The 13,921-nt window shown below is 51.0% G+C and overlaps 1 protein-coding gene across 1 annotated transcript; it reads left to right on the top strand.

Moving 5' to 3' along the window:
• Positions 1–221: 221 nt before the first annotated feature.
• On the top strand, positions 222–1,279 carry MC3R (melanocortin 3 receptor). The gene has a single exon (XM_006141976.2). It carries the CDS (start codon positions 246–248, stop codon positions 1,242–1,244), a length of 999 nt encoding a protein of 332 aa, XP_006142038.1. The 5' UTR covers positions 222–245; the 3' UTR covers positions 1,245–1,279.
• Positions 1,280–13,921: the final 12,642 nt, after the last annotated feature.

Raw genomic sequence — 13,921 nt, 5'->3', positions numbered from 1 at the left:
TGAAAGGAGCTCTATTGAACTGCCGGTCGTGGAGATGCAGAGAAAAGTTCTCTGTATGCTGCCTCCAAGCTACTAACTTTGTCACTTTCTCTCTCTCTCCATCCTTTTAATCTGCGGAAGAATAAAATCTAATCTAGACTGAGCCAACATCCAAAAGCAGTCTCTGGTAGGAGACTTTCGTCCCCCCAGTAAGCAGCAGCAGCAGCTGCTCCAGCCCCTGCTGAGCCCAGCTCAGACCAGCTCAGATGCGAGCAATGAACGCTTCATGCTGCCTGTTCTCTGCTCAGCCGACGCTGCCCAACGGCTCCCAGCGCCTCGCAGCCCCTTCCTTCGGCAACCAGAGCGGCAGCGGCTTCTGTGAGCAGGTCTTCATCAAGCCCGAGGTCTTCCTGGCTCTGGGCATCATCAGCCTGCTGGAAAATGTCCTGGTCATCCTGGCCGTGGTGCGCAACGGCAACCTGCACTCGCCCATGTACTTCTTCCTGTGCAGCCTGGCCGCGGCCGACATGCTAGTGAGCGTGTCCAACGCCCTGGAGACCATCATGATCGCCGTGGTCAACAGCAACTACCTGACCTTGGAGGACCGCTTCATCCAGCACATGGACAACATCTTCGACTCCATGATCTGCATCTCCCTGGTGGCCTCCATCTGCAACCTCCTCGCCATCGCCGTGGACAGGTACGTCACCATCTTCTACGCGCTCCGCTATCACAGCATCATGACGGTCGGGAAGGCGCTGGCTCTGATCGCAGCCATCTGGGTGTGCTGCGGGGTCTGCGGGGTGGTGTTCATCATCTACTCCGAGAGCAAGACGGTCATCGTGTGCCTCATCACCATGTTCTTCGCCATGCTGCTGCTCATGGGCACCCTGTACGTGCACATGTTCCTCTTCGCCCGGCTGCACGTCAAGCGCATCGCGGCGCTGCCGCCTGCCGACGGGGCAGCCCCACAGCAGCGCTCCTGCATGAAGGGGGCCGTCACCATCACCATCCTGCTGGGGGTGTTCGTCTTCTGCTGGGCCCCCTTTTTCCTCCACCTGGTCCTCATCATCACCTGCCCCACCAACCCTCACTGCATCTGCTACGCGGCGCACTTCAATACCTACCTGGTCCTCATCATGTGCAACTCGGTCATCGACCCCCTCATCTACGCCTTCCGCAGCCTGGAACTGCGCAACACCTTCAAGGAGATTCTCTGCAGCTGCAGTGCCGTAAACTTGAACTTGAACTTGAACTTGGGGTAGGACTCCAGGCCATACAATGGTCATCAGCGGGGTCCCTTGTGACTGCCCATTCAGCCAAGATATTGAGGGGGAAAATTATGTGCAAGATATAAAAATGTGTTAACAGCAATGATTGTACTTGTATGTTTACAGTCGTTAAAAAGGGAAACTGGTCTCTAACGGGCTCTCTGAAAGGATTCCAACTTGGGTAAGTCACAAACCGATTTCCTGAGTAGTTGCTGGAAGCAGTCAGGGAGGGCAGCCCTGGGTGTTGCTCACACCCAGGGTCTGCAAGGCTCACTGACTTCCTGCCCTTGTCTTTGTGCTTCAAGTCAGACCAGAGCGTAGGGCTCTCGTGAACAGCAAGGGTGGCTCAAATCTCTTGCAAGCAAACCCATTACGGCTAAGACCTCAGCTCCCAGCTGGACAGATGGCTTTGTGCTTCTTCTGTGAGAGACTGTCTTTCTACTATTACCTATTTACAGTGGAACAACTGACTGTGCTTTTCCCCTGGCCTCCCCCAGCCTGCCCCTCCCGCGTGAGGATATAGCCCACTCCTGCTTTTGCTGCTGCTCTTGTGCTGTGGTTGGGCTTTTGTGCATTAACTCTGTGGTAGCCTTCAAAATTCTAGCAAGAGAAAGTGCTTTGGACAATCAAAACAAACCTGTGTACTTGTATTTGGGGAACCTGCTATTTCCAAGTATAAAATACTCTTAAATTAAAAAAAGCACTTTTCCTGTTATTTCTTTTCCCACTCCTGCTTTTGCTGCTGCTCTTGTGCTGTGGTTGGGCTTTTGTGCATTAACTCTGTGGTAGCCTTCAAAATTCTAGCAAGAGAAAGTGCTTTGGACAATCAAAACAAACCTGTGTACTTGTATTTGGGGAACCTGCTATTTCCAAGTATAAAATACTCTTAAATTAAAAAAAGCACTTTTCCTGTTATTTCTTTTCTGCCTTGAAGACGAATGAGGGAATCATGAGGAGGAGATGTACCATAAGAAATTGCTTTCTGAAGTTTGGGATAATTTGAGAAACTCCGAAAATGCCATGGGCCTTTCTCAGGAGCTCTTTCTTTGCTCTTGGTAATTATGCCCCAGTCATGTGATGTCCTCAACATTATCTGTGAAACAGGATGTCTTCTGCTTCACTGCTCCCTGTGCCCGACCTGGTGCTAAAGCTGGGTGACCCTGTTACAGCGTCTGTCCCTTGTCAAGTAAAGCAGCTCGTTCCCGGGGGCGCGCAGGGCCAGGTTTCCCAAGTGGCGCTCTGCACCGCTGGGGACTGCTGGCATCAGGGAGGTGCTTTTCTCCCTGGATACCTCCAGTCTGTGCCTTCTGGCGCTCCTTACATCTCCCTTCTCATCAATTCTTATGGAATGCTTGGTCTTTGGTCTGAGACTCGGTGTTTTTCTTGTGCCAGATTATATTGAAATTTTGGTAACTCAAGATTTTCTGCTAATAGAAGTGAAACGCATTTGTTTCTTGTTTTGTGATATTTGGAAATAATAAAAGACTTTTGTGGCTATGACACCTGTGTTAGATTGAACTACACCACCTGGCACCATCCGGCGACTCCGGCACACGGCCGTGGCACGCCACACTGCAGCCCAGTCACTGGCCGATGGCAACATCAGCCACTCTGCACCCAGTGCTGGTCTTCCTAGGCAGTGGCTTTCAGCCAGGCTACAACGCTCTCCCATTTGGGTTCCCAAAATGCCGGCGCTGTGGTTCCTGGGCCACTGGTGTCCCCCGTAATTTAATCAAGATACCAAATAACTTTGCCATTGCCCCTCAGCAAGTAAGTATGGAAAATGGGGGCTCTGATTCTTTGAAAATTGTATTAATAGCTACTGAAATTATGCTGTCCCTTCTCTATGTAAACAAGATAAAAATAACTTACTTTCCCCCTTTTTAGATCCGTTTTCACATTATTTCAATTTATCCTGTCAACAAACCTCTAAAGCAGGTGAGTCATTTGACAGAGGCAGACATTTAGTCCCAGAGTAGTTACGTGGCTGCCCGAGAACAGCCAGCGAGGTCGGGTCACGTGTGTTCTGCGTCCTCCCACTGCTGGCTTTGTGTACCTACACGCTGTTGCCAACAGGTTTTCATAATCCACACACATCCAGCGCTACTCCCTGCATATTGTGGCTCACAGGGACGCCGCCACGCAGGAAGGCCCACCAGATCACCTGGGGTCTTGTTCGAGCACAGAATCTGATCCAGCAGGTCTAAGGTGGGGCCTGACGTCCTGCATCTCCGACTCCAACAAGTTCCCCAGCCTGGGGCTCACGTATTAAGCAGGAGGGCCCAGAGGACTTTCAGCGTGAGGCCAGATGTGCTCCTCTGCACACGAAGAACTGTCCGTGCCGGGGCCTGAGCTAAGCACCTTACAGACATTGGCTCCTTGGCCCCTTGCAGTAACCCCACAATGCAGATCCTGTGCCTACCCTGATTTTTCAGACGAGGCATCTGAAATTCAGAGACATTAAGGAGCTTGTCTGCAGAAACTCAGCTACCAGTGAGAAATGGCGATTCAGACTCAGGCTACCTTTCTACTCTCCCAAGCCTAAGTCCCAAATCATTTCCGATGGTCATTTCAGCTAAAGTTTTTACCTTAATTTTGATGTCTTTCTTTAGAGCCAGGAGATAAAACATACTCATGCCTCATCAGCTGACAGCATTTTTACTCACCTTCAGCTCCACAAAAATCCATCCTCCACATAAACAGTGCAATTGCTTGAAATGATCAATCTGGTGGTATCACCCCGCTCAAACTTCCTCCGTGTCTCCCAGGGCATTCTGACTAAAATCCCAGCTCCTTACCTGGCTCTACCGAGCTCTGAGGGTCTGCTCTCAACCACCTCTTCAGCCCCTGCCACACGCTGGCCCTTTGGCCAATGGACTCAAGTTTACCATGTGGTCCCTGCCCTGGGGCTTTTGCATGAGCTTGATCTCTGCCTGAAGTCTCTTCCTCAGAGCTCTCTGCACCTGGCTCCTTCTCATCATCCCCCCCTCAGCCAGGTCCAGAGATGCCCTTCCTGATTCTCCCTAAAAGAGGACCTCAGTCCCTCACGTCGTCTGTTTTATCAGAGATCCTATTGCTATTTTACATTTTCCTGTGAGTGCCCTTAATGCTCAGCAATCTCACCACCAGAAAGCAGCGCCGAGTCAATAAAAAAGGTGTTTAAAGAATAAGTAACCTGGGCTAATATGTATTCACGTTGGGAAAATCCATTCCGTATGCTGAAAAGATATACAGTGATTGAATTTCTTAAAAAAAAAAACTTTTAAAAGAATAAGTGACTATATTAATATGCTTTCTTCAAATTATTTTATTTGTTATTGTTATTATTATTTTTTTAATTTGATGAGAGAGAGAGAAAGAGAAAGTGAGAAGCAAGCTGCCAGGTCCCGGAACTGAACTTCAGTCAGCCATGTGGGAGTCCAGCACCCTAACCATCACACCACCCACCGGCCCTTACTATACTTAAATATGAGATCAAGTCGAACCAAAGAGAATATGATACCAGTGATCCTCAGACGTGGATGACTATCTGCACCAAATGTGGAGTTTAAGAAAAACAGCCCGTGGGACCAGCAGTTAGCGTAATGGCTGTGTCGCTGGACTCCCACATAGTCGACCGCGGTTCGAGTCCTGGACCCGGTGGCTTAAACTCACGCTGGGCACATGTGCATGCATGCCCAAGATCCCGAGAGGAGAACGGAGGAGAAGGGATTGCGGCGTAGCCATCCCCCCTGGGTGGGGGTGATTTCTCGCTTTCTGCCTCTCTGTCTCTCTGTCTGTCTGGCAAGCGCACGCACCCTATAGCAAAAAAACCTCTCCAAAAAAAAAAAGAAAGAAAAACAGCCCGTTCCCTGAACCGCATAATCCAATAGACCAAAGGTAATGTCCAGAAACTTCAAAATCCACAGAGGAGTGTGTCTCATTAAACTTGCAGGGCCACTGAAGCCAAGTCCAATTATCCTGGAAGAGGATAATCAACGACCCCCACCCCAGGACTTACATTCCCTTCCCATCAACCTCTCCTGCCAGGATGCCAGGTACCTCAAGTTAACGCTGGGTCACCTGAGAACCCACATACACTGGGAGGAACCAGATAACAAAATTAAGAATAAAGGAGAAACCCTTTAATTAAACAACTCAACTTCCACATCCGGGAATCCTTGTTTGGGAGCCAAGTCAATAAAGATAATAAGAGACAGTGGTTCTATTCCGCGGCAGACACTGGGCTAAGCACGTAGATAGGGTAACTCCTGAGTCTTCACCGAAGTGCCCAGAGGAGGCGGCATTATCTCTTGTCTTGCGGTAAGGAAACTGGGTCACAGAAGTTATCACGGTGACCCAGCCACCTCCCGGGAAAGACGTAGAGCTGGGGTAACTGGGAAAGTGGCTGCTAACCCTGCAGGGCCAAAGCACGCACACATCGGATCTACCCTCCTTCAGCGGTCAGAGAGACGGGGCTAAAACCACCGTGGAAAGACACCCACGGTTGGGCTGTAATGCAACTAGGGAGAGGGGAAATCGGACCTGGGTGCGGATCCTCAGGCCAGCCTTCTCACCTCCAGAGATTCCTTTGCTCCTCTGTAAAATGGGGTTCCATTCGCTTCCCTTCTCACGTAGTCATGACAATTAAGTGAAATCTCGCAACACCCAGAAAATAATTTTCACAGGCCCTTTGTACTCCTGTCCCTCCCCTTGTGGGCCTCTAGAGAGCCCTGAAGTCGCCTGCCCTTGCCCCCCAGCCCAGCCCAGATCCTCAGAGATGTCCCTGAATGACGAATCCGGTGGTATCACCCCCCCCCCCCTCAAAATTCCTCTGTGTCTCCCAGAGCATTTGGACTAAAATCCCAGTTCCTTACCTGGCTCTACCGAGCTCTGAGGGTCTGCTTTGAGCACCTCTTTTTTTTTTTTTTTAGACCACAGATTTGTTTATTTTTAACACCCATCATGTCATGAATTCATAGGGAATAGGTTCCAGTAGCTCAGGCTCCTTTCCATTGGTTCTCACAGAGTGTGCGTCTCTGGGTGGAGCAGGCTGGCGCTTTCGTTGAACCCAGGTCCCTTTCTCTTTGTCTTCCTTCTTTTTCTGGTCATTTTCCTTCACACATTTTAGGAAGTTGACTCTGCTCTTAAAATGTTTAATATGCTCAATACGCACATTGATTCTCTTGGCAAGAATCTTGCCCTTAACTTGTTTGTTCACAACAATGCCAACAGCATGCTGGGTAACATTGTAGACTCTTCTCTTTCCCTTCGTGTTCATCATTTTGGTGAATTACTGGAAGATGGCGGTTCCGACCAAAAGGCTCTAGCACCTCTTCAGCCCCCTACCACACTCTGGCCCTCTTTGGTCAATGGACTGGCAAGGGTCCTGCAAGTCGAGTTAGTGAGGGGGACGAGAAAGTGCAGGGTTAGCCCAAAGTATGCAGTGGGTCTTCCCAACGGCGCGCAAGTACTGGGACAGCACGCATGGCCAGGCACTCAGAGAGGCGCTGGATGGCTTCAGCAATGCTCCCTAGCCCTCAGGGCTTCCCGTCAGCGAGCTGGCCACACTGTGTAGTTCTCATTTTCATGTCTGGCTGGGAGCTGAGCCCCGAATCCGAAGCATGCTACAGTGCAGGTAAATCCAATAAGCTCGGGCCTCTGACGCGGGAGTCTGTGATGAACAGCACGAAGGCATAGGAAAACCTTCATTCCCAGGGGCCCATGTGAACTTGTTTTCCAGTCTCTGAGGTCAGAGAGACTTGGGCTCAAATCTCACGTCTTCCACTCGCTGTGTGATGGCCACTACAACTCAACTTCCTCATCTCTAAGATGGGTAATAAAGACCACTTTCCAAGCCTGCTCTTTTAAAAGCAAAGGAAGAGAAACCTGAAGACAGCAGAGCCGCAGCACGGGTGCAGAATCGCTCTCTCCCTGATCCGAGGAGGGCAGCTGAGTCCACAGACATGACCCTCTGGGGGTCAGGAGTTCCCTTTCAGACATTTCAGCCTCAGTTTCAGTTCATTAACTGGGAGAAGCAGTCGCCAGAGACAGGCGGGAGAGCCGTCCCTCTGAGACATGTAAAAGGAGCAAAGGAAGCTCTCACCCTGGTGAGAACCTGGCAGCTACTAAACTGGAATTTCATTTGTAACTAAATTCATATTTACTGGACATGGAGCGGGGAGGGTCTGTGATGAGCATTCTATTTCTGGTCCATTTGTGAAAATTCAGTAAGTTTCATGATTTGTATACCTTTTTATAAGAGCTCTTTGTTTTTTTTGTTTTTTGGTTTGGTTTGGTTTTTGGGGGGTTTTTTGCTATAGGGCGTGTGCACTGGCCAGAGAGACAGAAAGCGAGAAATCACCCCCCAGGGGGAATGGCCACGCCGCAATCCCTTTTCCTCCATTCTCCTCTTGGGATTTTGGGTGTGAACACACATGTGCCCAGTGTGAGTTTTAAGCTGTCAGGCCCGGGAGTCAAACCCTGGTTGACTACATGGGAATCCAGCTGCTGGTCCTGATTTGTATACTTTGTACTGAGGTGGCAAAAAATATACAGATGCCTAGGCGGGCTTCTCCTTGGCCATGTAGCTCACGAGGCTGTCACCGGCCAAAATAACCCATGCTTCTGCTCACGATCAGTGGAACCAGAGGCAGAGGCTGGAGAAGGCAGGGGGTTATTGCTGTGACCAGTTACAGGGAGAGTCAACGAGGACTACCAAACCGTTATGAGAAGCTCACCCTGGTCTCAGTATTTACAGGCGTGAGACACAAACAGATCAAGTCATTCCTCACTTGGGACGATCAGAGCCGATCACTTTCCCCTGAGCAATTAATCTGATTGCTTCAAATCCTCACTCCTGGTTTCCAACCCAACCATTCCTAAAACAGGCCTCCCCGTGACTCAGCACTTGGTCGGTGTTCTCATGTGAGGTCTTTCTTAATTTCAACATGGCTGCAGTCCTGCTAAACCTGCAACTGGCCTGCTTCAAGGCCACACAGAAACCTGGTCAGCTTCAGTGTTTGCAGCTGAGCAGAGTAAAGAAATCTGCTAATGAGAGGAGCCACTCACGCCAAAGGCATGCATTTCCTATGAAACGCCCCAATAATCAACTCGTTTCTTTAAACAGTGCGTAGAGTGCAGGCCTGACCTTAGAAATGGAAACACATGCAGTCCGGGTGTTGTCTTTATTTTGCTTTTTAACTGCAGGGGGAGAAATCTTTCCCTGTGTTTTTCCCATTGGTTCCAGGATCTGTTCCGGGATTTGAAGAGGTTGGCACATTTTGCTCGGCTCAGAGGGAACACAGAGCAATGTCACAGATGGTCCTCAGGGTAAGTGGCTCTGAAGTACTCTGTTTACCAAGAAAAAAGCTGTTTGTCCCACCCTGAGAAATCACAGCTGGATGGAGGGAGGTCTGAGCTGAAATTCAGGAGCCCTGGGGACCAGGCACCGCCCTAGGCTCCTGTGACTCGAGCCAGTCCCCGACCCTGGGCTTAGTCATATCATCTATGCCACTGGCAGGGCTGGAGCTGAAAGTGCTTTCAGCCTTCACCCTTGCACGTAGCGGTCGCAGGTTACTGCCTCCTCAGCTCTGTGACTCAGGGACGTAGACCCACCTCCACTGGAGCCTCACCTGAGCCCCCGGGGCTTTCACCTCTTGGCCACAGCAGCACATCAGTGAGCCGAGGCAGCCCAGGGGACCCCATCCCTGTACTGGAACTACAGAGACGGAGGGGTCCTCCTTCCCTGGGGCCTCTGGTTTCTAAGTTCCCTGGGGCTGCAGGGAGAATGGGACAATCTGCTCACTGATCAACCCAACATCAAAAAGAGAAAGAAAACAGAAACAAGAAAGACTCCTGCTACTCGCCTTTGAGCACCAGGATCTGACTACGCGAAGCTCGCTAGTCCTGAAGCTCGCTAGTCCTGAACCTGCATTCTGTTACCGAGCTACCTGTCCTTTGCAACTAGCAGCATTCCTTTTTTTGTTGCTTTTGAGGTTTTTTTTTGTTTGTTTTATGTTTTTGCCATAGGGTATGTGCAATCACTAGAGAGAGACAGAGAAAGACAGAAAGAGATGGAAAGTGAGCAATCACCCCCAACCCCGGAAGGGGGCGGCCACGCTGTAATCCCTTATCCTCTTGGGATTTAGGGCACACATGCATGCGTGCCCAACGTGATTTTCAAGCTGCTGGGTCCAGTGCTCAAACTACACCAGGCCATGTGGGAGTCCAGCACCTTAACCACCACGCCACCTGCTGGCCCCAACCAGCAGTATTCAACACATGCCGAGGCTGGCATACTGACTCCTCTGAGGCCACCGTGGGAGGAAATAAAGGCGCCATGAGTGGGAAAGGTGAAGGACACCACGCCCAGGGAGACCTGCTGTAGCTTGATCTAGTTTGCATATTGAATTTACAATTTGAAAAAAAAAAAGGCTGAAGACAAGATAAACAAAAACAAACCACTGGAGCAGATGACTCAAGGTAACTTCTGATCTGCCACCCTATTACACAGAGAAGAGTAAAACTGGCAGAACTCCATGGAATGTTTCTAGTTAAGGAATGAAACAACGTAGAAAATGGACATTTCCAGACGGTAAGCTACTCGTCGCATCTGTGGTGACCCCGCCACTTCCAGGTGGAACCGGACCACGGCACGGCTCACGGGCTGCTGTGACTATGACTATGAAGATGTCCAGACAATCTGAGTTTTCCCAGCAGCTGAACCCCTCGGGAAATCCCACCGTGCTGTGTGGAGGCTCCGAGAAACTCAGTAGGGAGCGGGGTCTGCAGGGCTGAGCACGTGCCGGCTGAGCGCTCAGAGCCTGCGGGAGATGGAGCGGTGATTCCGAGGCTGCATGGGGTAGAGTGGAGAGAAGGAATGAGGGTCTAGAAAACTACACAGTCTGCTGCGACTGTGGGGCCGTGTGCAAAGGAAACCTTCTCTCACTGCCCCACATCGTAGTAAATTCATACTGGTGGGTGCTAGACTGATGGGTTCTGGGGAGCAACAGCGCTGAGTTCAACGTCAAGGTTGGCCCGCAATCCGAACTAGGGGTGCTGGGAGGGAAAGGTGGTCCCATTTTATCTATCTATCTGTCTCTCCTCTTCTCTCTTCCCATGAGCTCTCTAGGCTGGGAGCGCCATGAGGAGACAGGTCTCATCTTATTTCCCTCCAGACCCACCCCGTTCCCTGGCACCCTGCCCTGCCCAAAGCAGCTTCAGAAACTGAGGACTGTGGGAATGAAGGGGGTAGCCTCGGAGCTCCTGTGGAATTCTCCCCACCAGATCGGCGCTGCGCATGGACCTCCTGTGACCTTAGGGAGGAGAGACCTGAGCTCACCGCCTCTCCCCAGCGCGGGGCAGTTGATTTGTATTTCCTTGCCAGAAAAACATAAATAAGTAAACGAGTAATTCTAGCCCCTCGCTCAAGCATTGTTGAGCTGTCTCAGCGAAGTATTACACGTACGGCCTGGCCTCTGGCACCTGCTGGCACCCCAACACTGGCCCGTTGCTAGTGCGATTGTTGAAGTATATTAGGGGTGCCCCATGCACACCCCACAAGGCTTCACTGAGAGAAACCTGCACCCCGGTCCCGGGGATCTGGTTCACAGTGCTGGGGCAGGGCTGGACACTGCATTTCCACAGGCACTGGTCTGAGAACACCAGCCATATCGAGGCCCCCCCGATGATTAAGACATCGGAACAGAGGACAGCTGTTCTGGGGGACACAGCCCACTTCCGTGGCCGATCACAGAGCAAATAGATCAATTCAATCATGCAAGCCTTGGGAAATGAAAAGGGTCATAATGAAATAAAATGACCTTGACTCTTTCTAAGGAAGTAGTTTATTATGCCTTCCCCCACCCTAACCCATTGCTCCTGGGCCTCTGCACACGGCACTGACTTGTCTGGGATGAAATGATGCAAACAAAGGAGTTACTGGCGTTCCAGATGTGGGTACGAGTCACCAGCACAGTTCACCCCCAAGTCACCCACGTCTGAGACGTCATCGATACAGTCCCACCAGAAGATGCCAAAGAACAGTGAAAATGAGCTATTGAGCAAGAGGGTGAAGCAGCAAAGAGAGAGGTCCCCCGGGGGGGCACGACCCCCAGAGCTGTTACCACTGGTTCTTGGGGGGCTAGAGCCATTCATTGAGTTTGGAGGCTCCCGTAACACTTCAGACACACTGACTGCAGGGCCTGCCCTGCAGCGATGGACTGAACTGGCAGGAAGTGCTGCCAGCCCACACTCTGACCCAGCACTTCGGATGTCTGGAGTCAGGGGGTGGGATTGGAACACCAACAGCGCAGGGGAGGCTCACCCCCCTGCGCCTGGAGTTCCCCAGCTATACAATGAGAGCAAGGACTAGCTTCAGGATAATGTGAGTGTCACAGATAGACGTGCAGAGGCTCCTCTCAGTAAGGGGGCATCTTTCCCAGGGCCAGCAGGTGGCACAGTGGCACTGGACTGCCCCACGGCTGGCCACTGTTCAAGCCCCAGATTCGGCAGCTTGAGAACCATGCCAGGTGTATGTGTGAGCATGCCCAAAGTCCCGAAGGGGAATGGAGGAGAAAGTGCTGGGACGTGGCCAACACCCTTGTGGGGTGACTTCTCACTTTCCTTCTCTCTGTCTCTCTCTGGCGAGCACCCTATGGCAAAAACCTTTTCTAAAAAAAATTTAAGTCATCATTCCCATGTGGTTTTGTGACCGAATCTTTTTTTTTTTTTAACTTGTATGTTACCTATTAATTCCAAGCCAAGTTAGCAATCACTGGCTTCACCGCAGCCTGGGTGTGTTCCAGAGGACGTGACGCTTCCACTGACCCACTCGGCGTGGAAACCCTGCACTCTTCTCCCAAGCTATCTCTTCTTCTCTCGGCCTGAGTCCTCTCCAGCCCACACACTGCGTGTTGATGTGTCGATCGGGGCGGTGTGCTTGGGACGCAGCAGGGAGGAAGCAGCCCAGACCTCCCAGAGCTGACCCCTGGATGAGCACGATTTACACTCCATTTTTTTGTTATTTTTGTTTGTTTGTTTAGGTTTTTTATTTATTTTGTGGGGTTTTTGGTTTCTTGGTTTTGTTTTGTTTTGTTTTGTTTTGCTACAGGGCATGTGCACTGGCCAGAGAGAGAGACAAAGAGAGCAAAAGAAAAATCACCCCCGGGGGAATGGCCACACCGCAATTCCTTCCTTCCATTCTCCTCCGGGATTTGGGCCACGCCTACACACAAGCCTCGTGTGATTTTCAAGCCTCAGTGTCTAGGACTTGAACCACGTCTGGCTATGTGGGAGTCCAGCACCTTAACCTCCCTACCACCTGCTGGCCCCTACGCCCCCTTTTAAAGTGAAAAGTTTACAGGGGATGGAGACAGAGAGCCACAAGCAGATTGACCTCTTCACCTCAAGTGAAGAGGCTTAGCCGTCCCAAGCCTCGGTTGCCTCATCTGTGACATGAAGGGCTCTCGTTCTCACCAGCTGACCTTGGATGGGCAAGCAGACTAAGCAGGCAGCAAGATACACTTCAGCAGGTAGAGCCGGGGGTGCCTGCGACTCCTCTCCTAGTCTCTGATCACTCCCTTGGTGGGGAGGAGAAAAAGTTGCAAAGACTCAGGGCAAAAGCAAACAAATTCTTCTTCAAAAGCTCAGTCAAAGACATGCCAGCAGGGGACAATGTGGTCCATGACACTTGGGAACAGACAGCATGTCACCTTTAGCTTTCAAAATCTACTCTGCTGACCTCGATTTATTCCAAACATGAGCACAGTCGAGATTGTTTCAATCATAAGCAATAGAAACCCATTTCAAACTGGCTTAAGCAAACCAAAACAAACACGTAGGGTTATCTACTTAGGGCCTGCTCTAGCCAGTTACTGAACTGATGTTGTCAAACTCGTTGTCTCTTAAGACCAATTCTCTCTTTTGACTTCTGTCTTGAGAAAGTTTTTTGTTTATTTGTTAGTTTAATTTGCTAGGGGACATGTACTCACTAGAGACAGAGACAGAGAAAGAGACAGTGAGAAAGCACCCGCTCTAGGGGATGGTCACACCACAATCCCTTCTCCTCCATTCCTCCCACCCTTTGGGATTTGTGGCATGCACCCACCACATCTCCCAAGCCCCCAGGTCTGGGATCAAACCACACAGTCAGCCATGGGGAATCCAGGTCACATGACTGCCAGGCCATGGGCTGCCCCAAGAAGGTCCTTTCACACAGTGAATCCAATTGCACAAGACTCCCTTCAGCCCACCTACTCCAGAAAACACAGCACTCCCCAACAGCATCTTAGCCTTCTCTCTCCACCTACAAAAGAAGAAAACAAACTCCAAGCCAACTAGCTGCAAGTGCACGCCAGTCTCCTAACCAATCTCTACAGCAGTCATCTGCTCAGGCCCAGACAAAAACCCCTCCCTGGACTGAGGAGGGGGCATTGGCCATACCCAAGCTATAGGAGCCATGAGGGACAGACCGGGGGTCCCACACGAGGGAAGGAGGTTCTGTTTCCAAAACAAGCCAGAGAGAGCCAGTCACTGGGCATTGTCCTCTCTCCTACTCTCTTGTCCCCAGATCCCCATGCCTTCCAGTGCAGCTCTCTCATAAACTCCACCCACACCAGGACCGGCAGGTGGCGTAACGGCCATGTCGCTGGACTCCCATGTTGCCGACCTCTGTGGGAGTCCTGGCCCCG

This window comes from Tupaia chinensis, unplaced genomic scaffold (genome assembly GCF_000334495.1).
Source record: "Tupaia chinensis unplaced genomic scaffold, TupChi_1.0 Scaffold000066_1, whole genome shotgun sequence".
Lineage (NCBI taxonomy): Eukaryota > Metazoa > Chordata > Mammalia > Scandentia > Tupaiidae > Tupaia > Tupaia belangeri.
This window is presented reverse-complemented; position numbering and strand designations above follow the sequence as displayed.

Bases quoted from the DNA above. Each gene is read 5' to 3' on its own strand.
- MC3R (XM_006141976.2), top strand. From the start codon at position 246: ATGCGAGCAATGAACGCTTCATGCTGCCTGTTCTCTGCTCAGCCGACG.